This window comes from Callionymus lyra, chromosome 7 (assembly GCF_982586985.1).
Source record: "Callionymus lyra chromosome 7, fCalLyr1.hap1.1, whole genome shotgun sequence".
Lineage (NCBI taxonomy): Eukaryota > Metazoa > Chordata > Actinopteri > Syngnathiformes > Callionymidae > Callionymus > Callionymus lyra.
In genome coordinates, this window is record NC_141824.1 from 22,478,422 (window position 1) to 22,504,218 (window position 25,797).

Sequence of the window (25,797 nt, forward strand, 5' to 3'; positions counted from 1 at the left end):
CAGGCCAATCACATCTGATTGGTGCTCATGGGTGGCAGACTGGTGACAAGCAGCCAAGAGACGCAGGCGACGCTCATCAGCATGCCAGCTAAAAGAGCAGTTTGAACGTGTGCGTGTGTGTGCGCATGTGTGTTGTACAGATAAGAGGAACTGACAGCTTACAGCTGGGGGTGAGGGCTGTGTGTGTGTGTGTGTGCGTGCGCATGTGTGCGCATCTCATGTCTGACGCAGTTAGATATCTTAACTATGCTAATGACAGATCAGAAGAGAATGATTGGAGGATTTTATGCTGATTTTCGTAGCCGTCAAGGTGACACGCAGGGCTGAGCACACACCCACTCAAAAACACTCGACAGAGAGATACTTGCAAACACAGAAAGAGCTTTTTTGGCCTGATTTTTGGGATCGTACCTGCCTCGGCTCCATTGAAAAAAAACAACAACAAAAACAACTTTCCCGTCTGTTATCAACCTGTTTTTAAAGCTGTTTGACTTGTGAGCCCATGGTGCCGCACACTCTCGCCAGACACCTTTAATCTGAAGCAGAGCACACGGAGCTGACTAACCAGGCCCCTCAGCTGATAGAACACAGAACAAAACACACCGTTTCCTCTTTCAAGACCGCTGCATTAGTCAGGCTGGTCTGTGTCTGAGTGCATGTGTGCATCAGGCATTACATCATTGTCTCACCAGAAGTTAAGAATAGCCCCGTCAGAGCCGCCGCTGACTTATTGGGAGCAGTACAATCCAAAGATATTACTGTAGGTCTATCCATGTGGGAATTTGATGGCCTCCTTACGCTACAGATGAACTCAGTTACAATCTTTTCATCATACACGGGCCACCTAGGGATTACATATAGCTGGAGAACACAGCCAGTGACTCTGCATGTGTGTTGCTACTTCCCGCTCTACTCTGCTCTCACAATCTAAATCAGCTTCAGGGGATTGTTTTTATAAAGACAATGGAAATATTTAAATTTGGGGATTATGTACACAAAATAGTGAAATCCTTTGCATAATTACACAAGGGATCATAGAACAAATACTAATTCTGATTTGTCAACTATATAGTTAAAGAGGATGTGAATGTAACACTTAATATTTCGGGAAATCACGTGTGTTGAAAAGTATTTTCGGCAGGAATTTAAAAAAGGGCCATTCAAAAAAATAACATGACCATTTAAGAGCCGGTGTTTACCAATTAAAAAAGAAATAATCATTGAATAAAAGAAAGAAACATTTTCTGGCAAAATGCAAATAATTATTAATACACAAACAACATGTGTTGTCTGTGTGTACTGAAATGTAAGTATTGAAAAATAATCTACAAGTGATCCTCTTTTTAAAATTCTTTATCATTTACTTTTCGTTCTACCAAGCAACAAAATAATTGATATACAAGTTACTAATACTGAAGTGTTTTTTTAAGACAGACGTTTCTCCGAAGGAACATTAGCCTGTGCCTCTTGACACGTCATTGCACTCGTAAAAATAAGCCTGAAAAGTGGTGAAAATGAGTCAAACGCAAACTCCATATGGGACCATTTTGTTACAGAAAACCCAGCCCAGTCCTATGATGAGCTGTATTTTTATGCGCTCGACATTCTGTTTTTCATGCAGGTTGTGTCATTTGATTTCGCGACAATATTGCCAAACGGGTTTGTTGTGGACGCCACGGACCGAGAAAAAAAAAAATCATCATCACATCATAACAACTACAATAAATATTGACATTAATTAAAAAATAGTTAAACATGTTTGGGTCCGCTTTCATTATAAGGAGCAGCAAACTATGTTTTTATAACAAAAAAGAAAGTTTGATGGATAGGTTGAGAAAAACGCTCATCAGAGTAGCCAATCAAAAACCAAAAATATTTGATTGAATTTAAAACCAAAATTGATTGTATAACAAAATGACTTAGACTTAGACTGCACTTTATTGATCCCTTTGAGACGACACTCTCAGGTAAATTTCTGAAAAATCAACAGCATACCAGTGGCTTGTAGTGTCTTCATTGGATTCTCACACTGTAATTATGATGATGAAAAAAAAACATCTGAACGGGAGCCCCTCCTCCAGCCAGCTGTAATCACGCCCCGCTTTCTTTATACAACAAGTCTCTTGGAAGTGGAGACTAGTGGGTAATCACACGACAGTGGGTGTTATTATGGTATAAAAAAATGACATTTTAAGGACGCAAAGTGGTTTCAGTGGGCGGGGCTTAAGTACATCTTCTGATGTAAATATTTAGATGAAGAGAGAGTTTTGTACAAACAGACACATACTGATGATACAATAGATCCAAGATCTATTTAAGAGAGACTTAAATAAACACATTAGTTGCCTTTAACTAAACAAACAAGTGTCACAACTAATACGGAAAAGCTTTAAGTTTTGTCTGATAAGAATCCTTCAGACAACAGAATGAGTCAACCATACTTTTGGATAAACCCTTTGAAATCTAAATCATTTTGAAACAGTATGGTAGAAACATGGACTAGACCAACAAATTGAAGAGCAAAATTGACAGATGCAAAAAAGTCTTACCCGGGACATCAATGATTTTCTTGTAGACGTTCAAGAAGGCGGCCTCTGCTTCTTTACTTCTCTTACTCAGGGCATCGATCTGCGACAGGGACAGAAAAACTCGTCAATTACACATCGCACAAGTTTGTGACACGTCAACACACCGCCGGAGCGCACACCCATCGAATTAGGCCGAATGAGACACACCGTCGTCTGCATATCTGTCTATCCTCACTATGCGCCGGTATGTCGCATGCGACCGAGGTTGTTTTGACAGGGCTGCGTTGGTGTTTCCTTCCAGTGAAGTCAGTTCAGCTGTTCAGGCGATGACGGACGCGTTTCGCTTGGCGCACACTCGTGCATGTTCACGTCCGTCTGTCCTCAAGTGAGTGTGCCCGAGTCCATCAGTGGTCACTGTGTAAGAGCGCGTGCACGTGGTTTTTTTTTGTGTCGTGTGTGAGTGCGTGCACGCCCGCGAGTGTAAATGAGTGCGTTGGTTTCCCCTCCAGCACGCTGACATCATTAAACAGCTGGCTCAGTCTTTCCAGCCACAGCAGGGACAGATTATTCAGTCAGCTCTTAGCGGCAATACAGTGTGGATCCATTACCGATGCGACCATTAACACACGAGGGCACGGCATGAATCTCATCCCGATATTATTGAAATGGTGCCGCATTAGAAAGGATCCATAAGAGATTAATTCTAAAATCATGCAGGGAACATTTTATACCACGCGGAGACATCAGCCCAAAAAAATCCCGTAATATAGACGTGAAAGTCCAGAGAAAAAAAAATGAGAAACAGTCGGGAAAAGTCACTGAAATCATGTCTAAATGGAGGGAAACAGATGCCAAATAAAGACATTCAGATGTTGCTACTGTACCGGGCAGAGCTACAGCTGACTAGTCTGGCTCACGCACTCAGACTAAACAGGCTTGTGTTTCCCTTCCAACTCCTCCAGCATTTTCACCAGAAAAAAAAAATGAATAAAGACAAAAGCCTGCATAAGTCCAAATATAAAGTCTTCACATTCCCAGCCAAGCCAGTAGTGCAGTTGATGGGTGGTTTAGGGGTTCTTGCCACTGTAAACAGCGCGGGCTGCATGTAATACTGCCTGGGCTCCTATGGGAACCTAATAAATCTCTTCACATGGCTTTGATTCATCTCTAGTTTTTTAGCCGCAAAACATCTGGCCTCGACTAGGCTGGTGCCAGCACTCCTCCCCTCCTTCTTCTCCCCGTTATTTCTCTCCATCGCTTGCTAGCTTCACTGTCAGATTTCCCTCTCTTGTCACCTAGATGGGCTTTTTCAGGCTCCAGTGTGACACCCCTTGGATGCAAAGATCCACGGGTCTCACAGAGATCCCTCTCAACCGTACGTCTCGCTCTCACATCGTGCTGCATTACCCTTGTCATGTGACATTGAGTGATCAGGATCGACAACTGCATGGGTACTAATGGGAGATTACCATGGAGATCACTAATACCTCTCACACAGAAGCCAAACCTGTTGAGATATATAAGTGTATAGCGGGTGCGTGACATGTTGTGTAGTCGTAGGCAGCGCACACTCAATGTACAGAAGGAAGGGGGGGGGGGACCCTTCAATAATGGCGAAGAAAGCCAGCTGCGTGACAGTACGATGACTGGGCCAAGGTCAGTGGTACAGCAGCTTTATATAGCCCAACATGGGAGGCAGGAAATAGACGTTTAATGTAGGACACACCCTACAGTTAGAGGCAGGTTAACTGCAGGACCAGAGCCATTAGAAGACCACCCAGGATTTGCAAATACAAGCCTGCTGCTCCCAACCCAGAGTTCTTCTAACCAATCCCAATGACATCTGCTATTACATGCTTCTCCCAACCCCCCCCCCTCATCCCACACACCCGGTCGGCGTGCACACAGACCAAGCAAAACAAATGAAGTGACACAAATGATACGGCACCGGTATCAGTGGGTTACTGATGAGAAGTGCTTGCAATAGCAAAAGGTATCCCTGACACATCCGCACACATAAACACATCGGTACATACGTCAGCACCTTGTGCCACCATCACTCAGCACCACTGTGCTCTCCTATCTAACCCATAGTGTGTGAAGGGCATCGGGATGACCTGTGTGTTTGCGTGCATGTGTGTGTGTGTGTGTGTGTCCCCAGTGGAGTCTGATAAGGGGCGGCTATGGGAAGCAGAGACTGAAGCCTTGGATAATGGAAAAGCTTATCTGATCGATGGACCAACAAGGAACAGTGAGCACGCAACGTATACACACACACACACGGAAACACACGCCCGCGAGAGCGTACACACCTCACGTTTACCAAACTGTGGCCTTGGGGGATCCCGTTATTGGTAATAATTATGACCCAGGGGCCTCCACCTTTTTCAATGACAAAGATTAAATGGCAATCGGACCTTCAAAGTTCCTGGTCGGAAAGTTTTCGGTTTTTAACCAAAAACATTCGTTAAAATCGAAAATTATGAAATATTGTCGGCTCTAATACCTTATTAAACGCTTATTATCTGACGAGCGTTAAATTACAACCTAAAATGAAATGACTACTAGAAGAAAAGGGCTAAAATGTGACTGGCAAAAATGTCAATAATTCTTGACTAGAATAAGTCAACAATTAATTCCCACATTACTAAGAAGGTACTGAACATGTATAGTGCCAGCATTTAAATCTCCAAAAACTTTTCTTGAGTAAGTCCTTTTAATAATATTCACTAATGTCAATTGCAAAATAACTAAAATACAATTTAAATTGAGTAAGGCAAAATTGTACAAAACCTGTAATGGACAAGTGATTAAAATAATACTTAAACGTTCCGACTGTATAATAACCAAATACACAACCCCGAGTCTAGACCGAAGCTAGTCTGGGATCGGATCAGGGGGCACGACAACACGAGGATAAGAAGCAGCGTAGACAGGAAGACCTTTGGGTTTCTGGTGCCGTCTTGTCCCTTGTTCTTAAGACTGTGGTGTAAGGAGACAAAGCCACGCTAAAATTACACATTCTCAGCACGTACATGTCGAGGCCTGCGAGCGCACAGAATAGTTGACTGATTGATGGGCTGCTCTCAGGCTGCTGCGGGTGTACAGTATTATCTCAATAATCATAAGATAATGTCTTTCTCAGTTCCGTGACCACCCAGTGTGCGACTGATCGGGTGTGCGCGCCGCCGAGGTGTGTCAACACGTTGGAAACAGCTGACAAAGCCACAATTATATTGCTGCTGTTTCTATTCTGTGAATAGAGCGCGGATCATCAGCAGAACATGGTGGAACCACTATAAATTACAGCGTTTTTTTTTTTTTACATAACCGCTGGCTGTGGTTGCTGCTCTAACACAAGAATATGGAAAGTAACCCAGTGTTAAACTGTAATATTCTATGGCCAGTAGCAAAGCTGCTCTGTCACTCTCTATTGATATGATTTGTTTATGTGTGTGTGCTTAGGGAGATATTGTTGGCCTAGATGTCCACCCACTCTAACCCCAAATACTGCCCCAGTCCAAATCAGCTGCTCCCACTCCTACCCTTCCGACTCTCACATATGGGAGCAAACCAAAAATGCACAGACGCCAGAAAGGAGGAGTCATGATGGAAATAGGCCAAAATGATGGAGGAGGAGACGCAGCAGGGCGAGCGTTAGCACTCCACATATGCATGCATACACATTATTTCTTATAGGTCAAGGTGCATTGAAAAAGAAGAGGCATCGGGATACACATTAATAAACGTCTCCAACTGAAATGACTTGTGATTCACCTGATCCCTTTACAAAACGCCTCACTGAGTGGTGTGGACGGATTTCGGATGAAATAATATTCTGTGAGTTGTGACTGGCCAGAGCCTGGATTTTTTTCGAGATGCTTTTTTTTTTCTTCCAGGATGCAATTTAAACACAGCCTGGGGCTACCGGACTTCATGAATAGGACCGAAAATCAAGAGCGGAGCAGAGGGAGGAAAAAAGGGAAAGGAACGAGGGGAAATGAGATAGGATCAAGAGAGGGAGAGAGAGAGAGAACAGGAGATGGTAGGGAGAAGTGACAGGAAGTAGAAGACGGTTGAAGAAACGGAAGAAGGTCTCGGAGAGGGAACGAGACCAGTCAATGAATGTCAAGCCGACTTTTTAGGAACAACAGCTTCTGGCTAATGGGCATGAGCAAGTACGTCTATCTGCACGTCAATAAAAATCAAAACAGCACTCACCTCTCCTTGGAAGCTCTTCAGCAATGGGGCAACCTGTTTCCGCAAATCCTGGAAGACAAATCATTCGAATGAGTTCTGGTGTGAGACTCACAAACGTCAAAATAATTATGTTGGAGGCTGAAACAATTAATGTGGTTACCAATAAAGTTTTATCTATCTATCTATAATGATACCCTTGAATGACATCACATTATCAGAAGCAGAATATTTTACTTCCCGTGTTGTAAACTCAGGATATGATTTATTTTGTGGTTTCAGTACATAATAAAATAATTAAATAAGATAACAGTAAGAATTCCATTTCAGAGTATTTATTAATCCATTTTATTCAGTTTCAAACTCCATCACAATTTCACTGATAACTTATTATATATTGTATTTATTCATACATTATGTACTTGCCTCACAATGATCTTTCACACAAGTGTCTAAACGTTATAGTAACTGTACATGATTGCAGTTCTACAAGTATAATATGAATACGAAATTGGTATTATTTGCCTAAAACACAGTCTGATAAAGCGAAACGCATCTACAACACAAACATAGATTTTCCATTTTCCCTTTTCATTAGAGTAAGGTGAAGTAAATATTTTAATTATTATTATTATTTAAATGTATTTATAGCAAATACTCGACTTTGTTAGAAATACTTTACAAAACAATAATATTTAACAACATTGTTACACAATATTTTATATTTGTGAGAAATAAATTGTAGAAAATGAAACAATATTTTTGCAAGGCGGTGGCATCAGTGAAGTCCTGGTTGACTTTCGACAGGACACGCATTTCTGCCTACAACTCTCAAAAGGAGTGAAGAACAGATTATTAAAAAATTCACCCAACCCTCAGTCGACATGAGAGTGAGAAGAAAGTGAGTTAGAAAAAGAAATACGAATTTCGGGTGAGATTCATTCAGATTAACACAAAAAAGATTCTTTAAATGAATTAGGTACTCCTGCTATAATTTAATATTTGTAACGTCTTCTTCCTAGATGTTATTCCCTGTCCCGTCTCTGTGTTCCTTCCACTAACCAACACTTTACAAATTTAACAGTTGTTTGTACTCAAAGCTGGCGACAACAACACGATCATTAAAAACTTGCCGGGATGAATAATGCGTGCTGCGTGCGAGCGGTGAACACAAGGGTGGAGATGAGGCCACGGTCGCCCCTCGAGGTGCTTCAGTGGACTGAGTTTGAGATAAAAACAGGTGCAGCACCACCTGGGCCACCCAGAGGCGCCATTAGTGCGTGCCATACAAAAGCGCAAACGACCCACAAAGTAGTCTTGGTCTTCATGCAAAATCGTCTCTCGGTTTAAAACAAACTGTTTTCAATTGCATGACTTCAGAGTCAGTCAGCGGGTTTCTCATAAGATGGCCAGTGGAGGATGTATCAGGGGAACATGCAAATCTGCTGTTAGCCGAGCCTACATCCTGACAAACTGAATTGGAGCGTACAGTAGAAAAAAAGGGCAGAATAGGACATTCTGTACAGGAACATTAAGATTTGCAGACTTTCAAGACACAAAATTGCCTAATGAAGTTGCTAAGTGGGGCAATGACAGAGGTGTTCTCAAGACGCGCTGTGCTCTTTTCCTAAAAGCTTCACCGTGGCTACAGGGAAATGGCATCCAGCGCTGGCCTGGGACCAGCGTCTGGGTACCGACTCATCCGGGGATGGTCCAGACAGGCTGCTCGTCTAGGGTGGAGGAGGGGTCATGACCCGGCTGACCCCTCACTATTGTTACCTCATCACAGGGTCGTTGTGGCTGTTTGTCTGGGCCAATTCAATATTCCCCACTTGCAGATAATAACCTCCCCCCCAGGGTCCTCCCCCTTCTCCCCCCAGCCTTCCCTTTCTCACACGGACAGCCCGTGAATATTAGCAACCGATCGAGCTTATTATTCTATATTTGTGATATTCAATCACCCTAACTACCTCTTAGATTTATACATTTATTAAACCCTTACTTTTCAAACAATGTTATAACATCTGAGTCTAAACAACAGTTATTAAAATAAATGTTTAGACAATTACACATACTTCTATCGGACTGCTAGACATGAATGTTTTACTTTAAACTAAGCTTTGAAGACGCAGATAATTCATTGCGAGCCCACAAGAAGTGAATCAACGAGCATGAAGGCCACAGCTAGTGTGTGTTTGCTAGCAGAGCCTCTTTGGTCCAGTCCAGATCCACACCCCCTGCCCCCTCTACTACCCAAGATTTATGACCATATAACGTAACAATGCACATAGACACCACGGTCAGTGTGTGTGTGTGTGTGTGTGTGTGTGTGTGTGTGTGTGTGTGTGTGTGTGTGTGTGTGTGTGTGTGTGTGTGACTGCACATGTGTGTGTCTATATGTAGTGAAAGGAGGGGAAGGGGCCAGCCAGCAGGAGATGGATGGCTGGTGTGTGAGCTGCCGGCAGACAGCAGACAGGCCAGCCCAAGGAATCCTCCAGGGAGTATGGAACTCCCATTCGCTGTCTGTCTGCCCTGCAGCTAAACACCACCGTGTGCGTCGTTGGCGCACAACCACACAAACAGGCGCGCACACTTGCAACACACAAAATTGTTTTACTACCGCTGCCTCTGGCTAGCAATCTTTGGGACATTTTACAACCATTCCCACCCTTGCCTTTATAACGCCGGAGCGGTGGAGACTCGACTAACTCAAAGGAAATTAAAGAAGTGGCTGAATTATTCAGGCGACTTAGGAAGCACAGTGAGATGTAGTCTCGGAAAGAAAAAAAAAATTTCAACAGTGTGTCAGTCCTAATGAATAATGAAAACTTTGTTTTCACGCTGCATTTCTTTGCGCTACTTTCAAAATGCTACAAAAGCCTGCGCATGTGTGTGTGCGTGTTGTTATGCACACCATGAGTGCAGTTCATGCCGGGTACAGCTCGGCAGACGAGACACAGTCAACGTGGGCCGGTCTCCTGGTTGCTGAATAATGGATCAGAGACGGACTCCCGCTCAGCCTAATGCAGTCTGATCTGATGTGACTGTGATCTCCGCTGACTAGCCTCGACCACAAAGAACTGACGGCGCTCTGTAGATGCTGGACCACCACGCACAACAACGCTTCGGAGCCATTTACTTCCAATCCACTCCGGCTAGCGTCTTGGTTTAGCTCGATAGTTCTGGTCACAACACGGGCCTTATTCCTATAGAGCACGTCACAGCGCTGTAATATATCCAGTCGCTCGCCCTGGCTCGGATTCCTCCTCCACATACCAGGGAGATGCCAGGGGCCACACAGACGCCAAAGGAGCCTTCCTAAATCACAGCCTTGTTACTCTGATGAATGTGTGTGTCCTGTGCCGTGATCTTCCTGAGATCCTGTGTGTGTGCAACAGCGTAGAGGTGTGTGTTGTTGGAAACCCGATTACAGCGGAAAATAAGTGAGTTTCACCAGCCCCCCCCCCCCCTGATTTCACGTTGACACATAGGGTATTTAGGAAAACAACTTGGGAAGCCATAAGGATATGTTGCCTGATAAGTACCGATCAATAAGACGCCAATTTATTGGCACCAATAGGAGCATTTATTTGTATCATCAGCTGATCAAATAACAAATATCTCCAGATGCAATTCATATTAATTTATACACCATGACAGATAGAAATGACCCTTTAGTTATTACACATTTAAAATAAATCAACAATTAACTTTAGTTAACTTTCTATTCACCGCTTGTCCCACAAGAACGCTATATTCAATGACTTCTATGGTGCATTTAAGGCCGTAGTATATTTTTATTTAAAACAAAAATCACACCATTACTGAACAGTAATCACTAACGAATGAACCCACAGGAAACACATTACATTTTTAACAATAGCAATTAGCAAAATTTTAAGTTAATCTTATTTATTTTATTACCACTTTTTGTATTGTTTGGTATGCATTCCTTTAAAGGAGGTTGTTGTTTTTTTTTTTAATAGTGTTGCAAAGTTTTATTGTTGCCATTAATTAGGTTTGAGTGATTAAAAAAAAAAAGACTTCTGTGTGTGTAAGTTGCTACGGAAAAAAATAAAATCCGCGTCGGCCTTTTGAGACTCTGAGAGAAAAAATATCGGCTATCGGTGTCGGCCACAAAAGTACGTTTGGTGCACCACTGCACGATTCCAACCAACCCCTTTAAAATAATGAGGAAAAATAGGACCATTGTGGCTTATAACTGTTTTGCATGAAGGAGGTTGTGTTTCGGATCCTGTTTTTTTACTGTTAGGCAGGTTTTGCTGGTTTCATTTTGGCAACCCGTCTTAGACTATACCGATCCAAGTGTCACACTGTGGCAAACTTAAAAAGTAGTTTCTCCTGGTAACCATTTTTTTTTTTTTAATATCCATTTAGGCTTAAGGTTTTTTAAAGAAATATTTCATGTGATGATAGCATTTATGTAAGAACGGGAGACTTGGGAGGGCAGAGTAAGATTCTTAACACCCGGCTATGATTTAACGTGGCATCATTTGTGAGTAGCCTGGGCAACACGCTGAAGTCTGTCCTCTGATGACTATAACAGGCCAACTGTCAACTCGGAGCGTTGCAGATTTTTCTATCCACCGTCTACTTCATTCATACATAATTCACACCGCCATCAATAATTCACCATGGTGACATTACCAATAATAACACAACAATACTTTGTTTTTGCTGTGTGGTTTCAAATGGGTTGCCTTGGTAACGGAGATGAAACAAATATTCCCAGGAGGGGTGATGGAAACACAGGGAACAGGACAGAATTCCCTCCTGATCCCACTTAGTAGTGTTGTCACACACTCTGCCTTCCTCTCCTGCTCTTCAACACACACTCACGGACCACACTTTTTGCACACATAAAAAAAAAAGAAAAAAACTAGGTCAGATAATACAAACTCCTGAGGGGTTTTCTGTTTTGTCTCTTTAGGATTTCAGGGAAACTAATGGAGAGACTATTTATGGGAGCCAAGCCTGCATCTCGGCTCCGTCTTCTCCTCCTCAGCTTTCTCAGTAAATAATCACCTCCGCACTGACGGAAGAGTACGAAAAAAAAAAAAAATGAAAAGGAGATACGATTGCCGTCTGAATACAATAGAGACTCACCTCTGGTGTGTTCTTCTTGAACTCGCGGCTCAGGTCGATTAGTTTCTTTCTGGACTGTTCACTCTCGTCCTGTCTGTTGGCAAGCTGTGTGGCGGTGGCATCGAGTTCTTTCTGCAACAGAAAACCAGGGGATGAGATTCAAAATGAAAAGACCTGCATCTATACTCATATTTTATTGACATTACAAGGAAATGATATTAGGAAATTCAACAAGGGATTGTGGCCCAAACTGGACAAAAAAAAAAAAAAATCCCAGAGATTTGTAATGAACCTTAAAACCAATTTCAAAGTGACGTGTGAAAGAGCGTGACATGTGATTAACGTGTGCGGTTCAATGCAAGTTTGAGTGACATGGCCTGGTTGTTCAGTTGTACTTGATCCCATAAAGTCAGCAACCAAAGTCAGTAAATTAAGTTGTTCATTTACAAGCATGTATCCATGATGGCTGGCAGAAGGTTAGTCAACATCTTTAACATTCTGTTCAGTGGCAAGTAGGAATGTGAAGAACAATAAAATAATGAAGCAACAAGCGTCCATTAGTCACTGGCCTTCAATGACAAGAATTTACCAGCCAATTAAAGTTATGTTGACATTGTCATTTTCAACTTCTTTATTGCTCTGTATAAAAAAAAGTGACCCTTTGAGCAATTTTAAATAGAAAATAATTCATATGGTTAAATAAAGTGTGAAAATTATGTAATGCATGTTTCAATTTAAGTTTTAATATAAATCTACACTGTTTCCTTAATTTCAAGGCTTGCTTTTATTGATAAAATCAATAAAGAATTTAGTGAAAATATATGTTGCCGATTCTATGTTAAACTCACAAACATGGGAATTAAAAATGCTTTCCTTAGAATTTGACTTCCATCGGAACTGCTTTGAATACTACCCTGTATTGCTAACATAATCTGCCTAAACAAATGTGTTTCCTTCAGCGAATTAGAAACCCAAAGATTTATGATTAACTTATTATCTTTGCTTTTCAACTACTCCTAGCCGTAACAGTAACTAGATATTCAAGTAAAATTAGTTAAATGTATTATCCTGCAACACATTGTAAACATGTGTATATTATTGAAGATGGAAATCAAAACGTTGTCCAAATACATAAGAAATCTATAAATTAAAAGGTTAAAAAAAACTTTTTTTTATAGGAAATTTTTATAGGAACATAAAAGACTGACACCTTGTTAATTCATGATTTATGTGTAAAATTGAGACCTAAATGCCAAAACAATGCACTTGCAGGTAATGCATGTTTTGTATAAAGTGAATGAAAACTGAGTTTTTCTTGATGATTTACTTTAAGATGCAGAGTGGAAATGACCCGTATAGTGGCACGGTAAAAAAAAAGTTAGCCCGCATTCCATCCCGACCACTATTATGCAACAGGTTTCAATGACTGCCACAGATTAGGGTAAATTGGCATTTTTGATTGTCGGCACAAGAAGACCCCCCCCCCACACACTCCCCTCTTTGCATAACAGCAACAGTACAATTAAGAACAACAGCCGTGTTGTCAAGGCGGCGGCACAAACCACCCTCGCCCGCCTTCGCGTTATTAATAGCCAATTGTAGGACTTGTTCCAGATGATGGGCTGAGTGCTGACATTAACAAGACGATCAGGACTTGTAAAGATGGTTGGAGATTGTACTCGGAACACAGGGGAGCGGGATGATGTTTTTGCTCGGATTCCTGCTCTCCCTCAGTAGTTTTTTTACCCCCCCTCTTTATTTTTCCACTCTTTAAAGATCACCCTATCACTCATTCAACCAGCCTTCTCCATTTAAATCCATCTCCTGTGCTTCACTCCCCCCCTTTTTTTTCTCCTCGTCTCCCCATCCTCCTGTGAGGCCGCCCACCCCTGAGAGTGATTAAACGCTGCTGAAGGGCCGTTATGCTAACTAACACACTAATCATTTAATACACACATTACCACAGGGGCCCTTGTGGCTCAGTATGCTGACAAGGTCCCAAAACACACTCACGCACACAGGCCCACCTCCCTGCATCACTCACACCACCGACACACACACACACACACACACAAGGAGTCTCTAAAGAAAAAGTGTGATCAAGAACTAATTAGAAGATTTTCCTCCATCAGCATTAAGTTTAATTCCCAAAGCAGCCGTGATCTCGTTTTACCCACAAACCATAAAAAAAAAAAAAATAGAACAAATGGACTTAGTCGACCGTCCTGTGTAATGGGTTTAATGCAGTAGCACAGGATGTTGGGTGAGAAATAAATAAATAACTGCTCACTTGCTTACATGCCATCTTGCTCTCGCTGCCCGTGGAGCCGTTGATGTAGCAGCCTGTCTGCCCATGGCCATGGAGCAGCTGCACTGTGCGTTAGTCAAGTCGAGCGTGCGCTTGTGCAAAGCTTTACTAAAAGAGGGAACCTAATAAATTTTAATCATGTTAAATTAATTGTCAAAAAAAAAAAACTGAATGCTCCAGTTCGTGCGGAAGAGGTGTAATTGTTGTATTGGTGAAGATTAGCCGCGGCGGCAAAAAATGTATGGCCCAGCTGGTCGGAGACACTAAAATAAACTTGGCACATATTAATCATAAGTGGATGTATTAGGGCCTTTTTTTAGAAGTAGGACACATCAGCGAAATGAATTAAATACAACAAAAAAATGGAATGGAATGTTTCTGTTCAGGACCATTATGATTATGAGTAGAACCACTTGGCAGACACTTCAGCATTTTATTCCAAGAAAATGTGTTTTCTGTATCAATAAAGCTACCACAATGAATAGAAAATAAAGCTTTTCTCATTAAAGAAAATCATTTAAACTACATTTTGAGCTTTACAAAAAGGCTGATTAGTATAATAGTGATAAATTAAAGTGATATAAACGTAACAAATATGGAGGAATCACAGCCCACTTTATTAGAAAAAAAACATTTTAATAATCTAGACATTCAGTTAATTTAGTCCATCGTTTAAAAATGTTATTATGGTGAATGACACTAGAGGATTCTTGAGGTCAAATGTACTAAAAAATAATAGAAGATACTGGCTATTAGGGGGTTTAAATCAACAGCTTCATCACAGAACATTATTATATCAATATGTTTGGATGAAAATATTGCAGGTGTCCATCACCACGACCATTGACATCAACACACAAAAGCAATTGTTACCTTGCACACAACAATCATTCGTATGAAAACGGAATTCCCCTCCAAGATTTTTTCCCATCATCAAGAAACAAATTAAAAAGCAATAACTCATTCCATAATTGAAATGTTTCTATGTTACTGTTGAGAATGTAATGGGTAATAAAACAACATGTCACCAGCTGATACAACAAGTGTGCAGCCCGCTATTCAATTACCTTGTTAAACAAAAACAATTTAGACCAATCATTTCATTTTGCATTGATACAATGATAAGATAAACTTAGACATCAACAGATTCTCAAAGAACCATAAAAAATGTGTTTATTTATTGGATTGTGGCACAAAATTTAAGATCAACAATTTCTCCATGCGTCACAATTAGGGAGAATTTCAAACCTTAAAAACTTTTAGATAGTTACAGAGGTTCCTAGAGAAAGTCATCTCCAGGTTTATAGAGTACATTATTAACATCAATAATGTTTTTGTAATGATTTGTATTGTTGTTTTATAGTCACCGATTCTTTACTCGAAATACATTGTTAAAAGATGCACGATAACAATTCCCTATGAGGCCATTCTAGAGGGCGCTAGCTTATCAAGCGTTAGCGAGCAGATTCATACATTATTTAAGGTAGAAAGTTTCCCAAAACTATAAAAAATCAGAAGCTGTCCCTAGTTTCAGATGATGCACACTTGCCAGTTTGACAGTTGATTTAATTTGGTCGATAATAAAACTAACAAGGGTTAAATGTCTCACCCGTACGTTAGATGTTTATTAGTAGAATTGATCCAAAACTAATCACATTACATTAAAAAAATCATACAGTTAGAAACCAAGTGTAAGTATAAAAATCAATAAGTTAAAAAAAGATGTCCAATGGGAGAAAGTATTTTGTCTTGCGTTAACCCAATCCAGTCTTAAAATGGCAACGATATTATTAAGTAGACAATGCCCGACCGTCTCCGTCTTGCTTCCCTAGAACCATTAATCAAATATTTTGGGAGTGTAAATATATCCTGCACAGGTTCCCACTGGGCTTTCTCTTCGGGGGGTAAGGTTCCAATCCCTGACGGCCTTGATTCGTCCCAATCCTCTTCCAATACCCAGCACATATTTCTATGCGTTACCAAATCCCTGCTCCAACAATAATTCTCAGTGCTAAGCTAAATAAACACATCGCACATGAAAGAGGATTGATTCAATGCCAAGTGGCCAAGTAATTATGGGCATGGTCTTGGTTTTTTTTTTTTTTAAAAAAGGACCCGAGCACACAGTGGGGTTTTGATTATGCAGCAAACTCTCTGCCCACATCAGCAGACATGGACAGACTTTACACTCATCTTGCTGATAGAGCGTAACATCCAAAAGTGCACAATCCCTGCTCCCACCCCCCTGTTCACACACATTAAAATCTTACTGACCATTGGGGAGACCAATACATTCCAGATTAAGGCACACATTATTTAGTGCGTGTGTGTGTGTGTGTGTGTGTGTGTGTGTGTGTGTGTGTGTGTGTGTGTGTGTGTGTGTGTGTGTGTGTGTGTGTGTGTGTGTGTGTGTGTGTGTGTGTGTTCGCATATTTAAGTACGCTGGGTTAAATAATTGAAGATGAGATTTGGTTATTTGCTCAGCTGAAGGCTGACGTGAGTAACAGTAAATCACTGATAAAACTAAACTCAAATCAAACCTTGGAAAAACACGCATCCAGATATGCAACATGAATTTAATCAGCAACTAGATATGTAGGACATTTGAAAAAAAATGTTTTGGATTGTACAACCAACAGCTTTGCCACAACAAATATGCCTTTCGATAAAAATAAAAAAAAACACTTCAAAACCTTTGTAATGTTTGATCCATTCTTGGAGTACTTTCACAGTAGTCCTGGATGTAAAACAAATTAGAGGCAAGTTGATGTAAGATCTGGGTCAAGTCTATGCTGAGCCAATTAACTCCTACATTATCCCCACTATCCTAAACCAGTATAAAATAAAGTAAAAACATTGGTGTGTTTCTTAAAGGTACAAGGACAATATTAAGGCAACGGTGGACAAAAAAACCCCTTTATGTTGCTGATATTCATGCGGTGCAGTTCTGTCACCCAAATTAATTAATGACTCGTCAAGTATTAATCTGACGCACTGGGCAGAGCAACAGAAAAAAAAACATGGGGCATCCCATCTCCGAGGAAGAGCAGTGAGTCATATCTGCAGTGTTGGGAAAGCTGCTCTGAAAACATTGGAACGGCGACGGCTAAGCTGCTCTGGGGATGAATCCAGTTTGGTTAACTACTTCAAAGTCATGCCGCATCAGCACTTTTCCAAGTGTGTACCTTCTGTGTCACATATTTCAAATGAAGCCGTGCAAACATTCAGAGTAATGGGATGCGGGAATCATAAAGTGATGACCACAAGAACCATAGTATTTTAAATCTTGGATATTTACAGTAATATTTTAAGGGGTAAGCACAATTTAGTGGGTAAAGAAGATTTTACCAAACAATAATCAATGTTATTAACAAATAAACATTTGAATTAAGAGGTAGTTTTAGCTTGACCTTTAAAGTATATATTTTATTGAGTATTGTTTTGATTGTTTAAGCGCTTTGTGACCCTGGTCTGGAAAAGCGCTATATAAATAAAAATTACTTACTTACCATCACAGTACGTTTCAATACATCCAAGTAATACTTTCAAATCAACATTTCTACTCATTGAAAAGTCTATTAATGGAAACAGGAAATGCGAGTCTAAACGGAACAAGACACCAGTCTTTGTTTTAAATGTTGAAATATGATTTTAGCATTGAGCAACTATATTTTCAAAATACATCAATTTTCCTCCCACCATCCACTAATCCTCCAAAGCCTTTTCTCCACAAAACCGTTTTCATTGAATTCTTTCAATCTACAACAACGATTTTCTTCTTAGTTTTTGATAGACTTCTTCTTAATTATAAACTTAACTTTGATCCAGTAATATGCATCTAAAACTAAGTGGGTAAAATAAGATGTCTATTAATCCGCCAAATTTGGCATCTTAAGGGGTTCAACAAAAGGGTAGAATTAATCCTCCAATTCAAATTATTAACGATAAATACGGTAGTCAATTCATCTTCAGATCATGCATGTCAACAATTATACTGACTTCCAATAAGAGATGACCAACACTGATGGACATGTTTACTAAAGAAGAAAAAGGCACAATATACAAAACAGACTCATACTTCCTGTTACAGACAGTTTGGTGAATATACTTTTCTTTTTGTTTGGCCCCGCGACCCTGACCGTTAAAAGATTTTGACATCCCTGTCCTAAGGCACAAGTGTGGTTGCCATGGTAACATCAGTATACATTAGCGTAGAAGACCCCATGTGCTGCCCCCTAGTTTCAATTCAGTCACAACTACTGAGGAATTAGAAATCTGCATCGGTTAAGAACTGTGAGCTTGGAAGTCCAGCATTTTACAGCGGCGTGATTATGCAGAGCGCGGTGCAACGTTTAGTGGCTGTAATGTCGACGCCATCGTCTTTGCTTGGCTCTGCTGGACTGGCCCACAGCGGCGGTCTCTGTCCTGGTTCATTTGGTCGTCTGGTCAGCTGTAAAGACGATTGGAACAGATTGCCAACACTCCCTAGAGAGACTCCAACACCAACTCGGCCAAGAAGCCTCCCGCACGCCGCTCCGACACGCGTGTGCTCTCGCGTGACTGCACACAGGACACAGTGCTAACTTGGGGGAGCCCGGTTTTCCCCCACATTCTGATAGCGAGGGGAAAAAAAAAAAAAAGGCTACTCCATCCAGCTGCTCCGTCATAAACAAAAAGATCACGGGTAAACAAATCGTATTACCACCGACCCTCCGAGTCAAGGTGTGCGTCGTCTAATGAAATTCCGTCGACAGAGAGGTCTTCTCTCCGACCAATTTGCTTCAATTACCGTAATGAGCCACAGGTGACGATGCAGCGGAATGATTCATTAAATGTGAGCCACCAATCAGGCATGTCCGATTACGCCGATCGCATCCAGTAAATGAGATAAGGGGACACAGACGCACTCTAATTGAGGTTTCGAAACTTCACGGAATTTTCGTGTGCCCTCACGCTTCGACGGCGCACACAGATAGGCCGGTGGAATGACAACAAAGTTATTGTTGTGTACACAGAACCGAAGTCGATCCCGCAGCTGCCGCGGTGACCAGGAGTGCCGGCAGAGGAAAGGCCTACCACACACACCGATTTTTTTTTTTCCCCCTCAGATCTCATTCTCTGTGGAATAATTGGAGCTGTGACTGAGAGAATCGCTTTGTTTACACTTCGTCTGCAGTCAGACATGCCAAGTAGACTGCCATGTCTCCTCCAGTTCAAACACACCGGCTACGTTTACACGGACATAAATAGCTCTTAGCTCATAAAGCGCTACACAACACGGTATAGAGCGAGTCGCATGTACCCGGCGCTTTAAAGTACTGACGAGAACAAGGATGACAAAGTCGATGACAACGATGAATCACGGCTGTGTTATACAACTTCATCAGTTCGGGATTCAATTTTAACATCCCAGATTAATATTTAACCGGCTCAACAGTTACCAGCTGGAATATAAAGAGACTGAATTCTATCCATCTATAAAGCTTTAACATGAGACCGTTTTTTTTTTTTTTTCCTTCAAGGACAAAGCTTTTGTGTAGTTTAAAGAGCACACAGGTGTTCATACATCGAGTAGCTAACCTTCTAGCGACAATGAATGAGGAGTAGGTGTTGTTGAAACTATCAGTTTAATAATGACTTTATAGGTGTGTGTATTGGCAAGAATCTTTTTGATGATACGTTTCGTATCATAATACCAGGGTTTGAGTTCTGCATTACCTTTGGCGAAGTGGTAACTGCTTTGTTTTGAAACCAAAATATCAGCTTTATAGCTGCTGGAGTTGACTGTATCCTCTTGACCTCAGTTACTTAAGTTGCGAAGGACATAACTGCTGCCATCTAGCTGCCGGAAGTTTATTTGCAACACAAAAATGAACAAATCCTGTGATTATTTAAAGGCAATTGTACATTTTTAAATATTTTGATTTTGATTTATACACGCTTAATTGAAATATAAACTATAAAATATGACTTGAAAGTCATGAAATAAATGGATAGATAAATATTATTAATCCCCTTGGAGATCTCCTTCGGGAAATTAGTAATCAATAAACCAGTTGTTTGTTTTTTTTGATTGACAAAGTGCTGTTAAATATTGATACAGAATTTTAGAAGAAATATCTTGCAATATTTTAGTGTATTGATATTGTATTATCCCCCTAGTATTCATGGAAGAAATATTTGTATTGAAAGTCTAATAACTTTTTTTAAAAGCCAAACCTTTTCATTAAAATTAAAACGCCTCATACAAGAGTTATAAATGCCAAAAGCATCCAAAAAAAGAATTTAAATTAAGTTAAAATCCAAACTGCTAAGCCTAAGAGACAACTCCTATGGTCTGCTTTCCAGACATCCTCAGACCAACACTGTGCTTTGCACTTTTAATTACATGTGACTTGTACAAACAATCACTTCATTATGTTACAACAAAAGCAAATACTGCTTTGAATGCAGACTATAAATATTCACCGACTTCTGCCACGGCTCCTTATGCAACTGCGTTCTGGTATGAAACAGAAAAACTGGCATTAGTCCCTAATTTGAGGTTTTTATATTTTAACACTTTGATTCTTTTAAGCACTAGAAAATAAAAAATTAAAACAACTTTTTTTTTGCTTGAAAGGAAAAAAAGTTCCCGGGACCCATCGGTGCTGCGTCTAATCTTTCCTTTCATCTGCGGCAAGTCTGAGGCTGTTATGTGGTTATGATAGTAAACAGCAAAGGCGTCTGGAGAGAAGTCTTATCTGCAATCTATAAAGCTTACCTTTCAAACAACCCCACCATTTCCCCCCCTTTTCGCAGCATTTCACCTCCAACGCGGCTGAGTGGCTTCTACACGCCAAACCTACCGTGTGGGGGCGGAGTCACGGGGCGGCGGCGGTGGCTCGGTCGGGAAGCGACAGCCGTGCTTTGCCACAACGCCACGGTACATGATCACAGATCACAGACCCGCCCCCTCAAAACAACAACAAGATAGCAGATAACAGACTGCGATGCCGACTGCCTGTCTGCCATCATACCTTTGACGTCGCAGCATGCGGAACTTTGAATGTACCAGCAGACGCCGTTTGAAAAAAAAAAAAAAAGAAACCGCACACGGGGGTTTGAAGGTGCACATCCTCCCCGATCTCAAGTTCTGCTTCTCCTCTCACACGCTGTAATCAAATCCACAAAGTTTCCTTCACCACAAGCTAACAATAGCTCCACAGTGACGAGCAAGTTCTCTAAACATTTCTTGCGAGCTCCTGTGCAACCGTGTGTGTGCTGTGCGAGCGTGCTCTCGGCGGCTGGGGGCGGGGGTCAACCTTCCACTCTCCACCAGCCTAACAAGACGCTTGTAGTCCCTGAGCGTTTTGCTCCTTTTTTTGAACACAGATCCATATCTAACAGCAGCACCGGCGCTGTCAAGACTCACCTCGCCGACGCTGACGGAAGCCTGGATCAAAAACAGCCTTTTTACACCGCAGCCTCGTCTGTATTGATCCGGGTTTCTCTGCTGAGAGACCGGCTGTTGTTTTTATCTCCCAAGCATCCGTGCTTTAACTCCACAGAAGCTCACTGAGAGCCAGTCATTATTTTTTGCCTGACCCCACGGTCCGACAAAGGGGCTTCAAAAGGCCGGATCCTAAATACAAATATAATAAGACTATAAGACAGCTTCTTGCTCCGAGGGAAGTGCTGCTCACTTGGTCTAATTTTGCAGAGCCCTGGATTTCGCCAGAGGCCCGTGTCACAAAGGGCGAGTGGTGTGGAGTGTGCGTCGGGCGGAGAGGGGTTTGGCGATATGTTCGGGTGTAATGCATTGGTGAAAGGGCAAGATTTTTCATCCTTGCGTTTACAGGGTGGAACGGCTGGGATATTGAGATCTGAGATAGGATCAGGGAGTAGTGAGCTGCTTCAGCCACGATAAAGGCCACGCATTACAAACCCAGCGCAGATCGAGGAAGAGAGGGAGCGAGACCGGAGAACGTTGGGAAGAAGTATCACACATCTCAACCCTGAATTAATGCCATAATTCTGCCAAGCAAGCCTTGTTTGTCAGGAGGAAAAGATTGGGGGAGTGTTAAGATATGGGATAAAAATGGACCCTAACCCTAAAGAGGGATGGTACACATTAATCATATGGAGTGAAAGAACTTTCAATGGTTTGCCATGAAATACACCATCTTTGAAATCACCAGGGATCGCAGACTTGCGGGCCCCCTGCTTAAGATACAGGAATACATGTGTAATACTGCAACCTTTATTTTCAATACCTTTTGCAGTCGAGAGCCGTAAGAGCGAAAAAATATTAAACCAGTTTAGAACCATAGAAGACTTTTTTGGGGGTGGAACCTTCCAATCAAGACACTCATCTTCCAATCGAAAGTTCATACAATAAAAAAATATATATATATTTTTACCGGAATTACTTAATCCTTACTTACAGAACATGTTCAAATAATTCAAACAAGAATTGACATAGGCCAGCCATCAATGGGCTTCATAGTGAGACAAGAAATGCACGGCAGAACAACAAGACTGCCCTCCGGAAGTTAAGAGGAAACTATTTAGAAGAAAAAAATAAGAACGTTACAAAATTAAAAAAAATTGAACTGTGTTAGCTTGAGTTCATAGGTTAACACTATAAAAGGTTACTGACCTCGGCAATAAACAATAATTATTCTCAAGATGTTAATTTTTAACAAAGCGGGAGAAAATCACAGTGTGGTCTTTGGCCAGATTCTCTTTAAACAGCGATTTATACTTTCCATTTATTTATTTATTAATTATTACTTGATGTCACAGTTCTTTGATCAATTTAAATAGACGCAAAGACATAAAGTGTGTGTATTCTTGTACAGTGCACATCCAAGCACAGACTTTCTCTACCCTCATATATCCTATAAATGACCTCTTGACATTGAAGCAGCCTACAAAACTACTCTAACTTTTTTTTGTAGATATAATCTGCTCAGAATCAAGTTTAATTGGTCATAATTAACTTAAACCCTCATTCAAGGATGACTGGCTGCTTTATGCTATTGGCACAGATGCGTCACTCATGTGACTTTTGCTGCGATAAATTGCCTTCTCCCTATAACAAAGTTTTTTTTTCTGTCGTTCAATTTGGCCCCGTCTGTCCGTTGGATCGGGTTATCTTTGGACGACCAATAGCACCGTGACAGCATGAGTTGTTGCAGAGCATAATGAAACAGCATGTTCGCGCACATGTATCCAAAATGCCCCATTAGCTTAGACCCATCTACAGACTAATGTGTCCAAGCCTGCGCCGTCACCATTTCCTAGCGCGGACTCGGACTTGACCGAGTTTGACACACATGGTCTATATCATCAACATCAACAGAGCGTGTCCCCGGGGCCGAGTCTTACTTACTTATACGAGTTTTCTGCTCTGCTAGCAACGACTTTGGAGAGGAAACGGCAGCGAAACACAGTGTGAACAGGAGAATCAGCATAGCTAATCCTTACAGCAATGACAGAATAATTAGCTTGCATTAGGCTCAGTAATGGCTTGTAATTATATCATTTATTCTGCGTTGAGAGAATGCGATAGAAAGCCTGAACAATGACGGGAGAGGAATGGAGCTCGGTTGGAAGTAGGATGGAGCATGTGTAAGAGCTCAGGCTCTTTTTATTGATTGATCCAAACATCAAACGAACCACCAGAGTAATGGGGGGAGTGAAGGACAGCTAAAAGCTATTTGGAGCCTTCACTGCATAAAAGACTTGACCTGTTCCGCACAGCCTACATATCAAAACCATCAAACAGCAATCAATAGACCAAAGCGGTCAACTCAACAAACCGTCACCCTACTAAAACATCAAACCCTCAGCCCGAGCGTCGGATGATAGGCTACACTCAGCTTATCCATTACCATCAGATAAAGAGGAGATAAAACACAGAGTCTAATCCTTTCATGTGTCGTGACAGCCACAGCAGCCTCCGAGGCATTCCTTCAGTCTGGCTCTCAAATAGTTTTATGGCAGAAGGCAGCCATTCAGTCAGCCAGTCAGGGCTCTTCTGGTCTGTTTGTCTTATTTCACAGTTTACACGCTGTTTTATAGGTAGTTATTATGGTCGCCATGGTGATGCCATACGTCTTTATGGTCTTTTCGGTCTCGGGGCAGAGAGTGTAATAAACAAAAGACACACACACACACACACAAAAAACAAAGACTCACAAAAACACACTCCTGCTGTGAAAAGGTCTCCCGTCCCTCCCTTCCTGTCTTGCTCTTTATCAGTCTTTACAAACGCCTCGTGTGAAACATGGATCAGCTAACTTGGAATCGTCTTCCCTTCATTCCACATCTGGAGCTGATCAGAGGGCCTCCTGGAAGTTGAGGCCTCTGGGCCTATTAATAACCATACTGCTGAACTCTGGGTCAGACAGCAGTCAGCGGATGATCCGTTGTCTACTAAACACACAGACCCTTCCCCCCTTCCCTTCCTCAAGAGGACGACTCTCACTTTTAAATGGAATGACCGTCAACATTTACAGATTCTTGGGACTATAGAGGTTTTCTTCAAGTCCACCAAACTCCTATTGCACAACGACAAAAGTTATTTCCGATGTGTACAACTCAACTAAGGAGCCAATTGTACATTACTTCATTGGAATACATATTAAAATTACAAATGAATACAATACTACAAGAAAACCAACTTTCAAAAATTGTGTCGGGCCATTCAAGGCCAAAAAGCCAGACTCACTAGACCACTTACATACAAAAATATTTCAGTTTTATCATGAAAATCAAATATAACATCAAACAACATTGAAAAGTTAATTCAATTGTAGTCCGAGTTTGGTCTGGTAGCCATCTTCTGGTGGTCCCCAACAGAGCGTAGCATGCTAACAACAGCAACGAGAAGCCAAACAAGTGAGTGACAAACTCTTTAAAACTCTCATTATCAACATACAGTATGTCTACTGGTTTTATAGATATTTTGCAAACACAAGTATCACATAATCGTATGCATTTGAATAACTGTAGTTTCACAGAAACCCCAAAAATAAAAGTATTCAACAGTGTCAGGGTCTCCTTAATGAATGGCAAACCAATGACAAACATTTGTTGGAGATGAAGAGTTGGAAAATAAGCTTGCAAATGTTATGACGGTACAGACATGTTGTTATCTTACCCAGACATCAATACTCAAACAGGGAATTGGTCATTTTTGACTGAACAATATTTTTAGTACAACAGGGTTTGTTTTTTTCAGGGTCTGCCTCAAAACACAGCAAGTTCAAGTTCAAGGAGGCCAAACCCCAATAAAGGAAAGACAGATGGTGAAGTCATCATCTGTTTGCTCTGAAGGTTAGACTGGTCAGACAGTCCGGGTCAGCCAGGGGTCTCTGGGGGTCGCCACCCCTTGTGAACTTTGACCGCAGTCTGGCAGCTGCTTGGGTCAAAAGGTTTGGGGGAGGTCGAATCGTCGTCTGAGGACGCTCGACGAATAAACCTAGTGAAAGGGGTTCGTTCAACGAAGTAGAAAGCAGACACAGTACTTGATTTAGAAATTATCAAGAGCGAGTAATTGGAGGGAAAAGAAAACAAATCCAAATGGGTCAGACTAGCGCTCTTGAACTTTATATAGACTTGTTTTCCTGCGTCGCTATTTTACAAATGGCTGCAAAGCTTTTTTTGGGC

The 25,797-nt window shown here is 41.3% G+C and overlaps 1 protein-coding gene across 3 annotated transcripts in view; it reads right to left on the reverse strand.

Annotated features, from left to right (window-relative positions):
* The window catches only part of cux1b (cut-like homeobox 1b), a 67,452-nt gene that overhangs the window by 33,939 nt on the left and 7,716 nt on the right, over positions 1–25,797 (reverse strand). For 2 of the 3 annotated variants that reach the window (XM_087795493.1, XM_087795492.1), the window contains exons 2-4: positions 11,853–11,963; positions 6,750–6,797; positions 2,550–2,628 (exon numbers count right to left, since the gene is read on the reverse strand). In XM_087795493.1, coding sequence (XP_087651619.1) covers positions 2,550–2,628; positions 6,750–6,797; positions 11,853–11,963 — 238 coding nt within the window. Of the gene's footprint in view, positions 1–2,549; positions 2,629–2,735; positions 2,950–6,749; positions 6,798–11,852; positions 11,964–25,797 lie in introns of those variants that run through there. The other variant, XM_087795494.1, reaches the window with a different exon arrangement.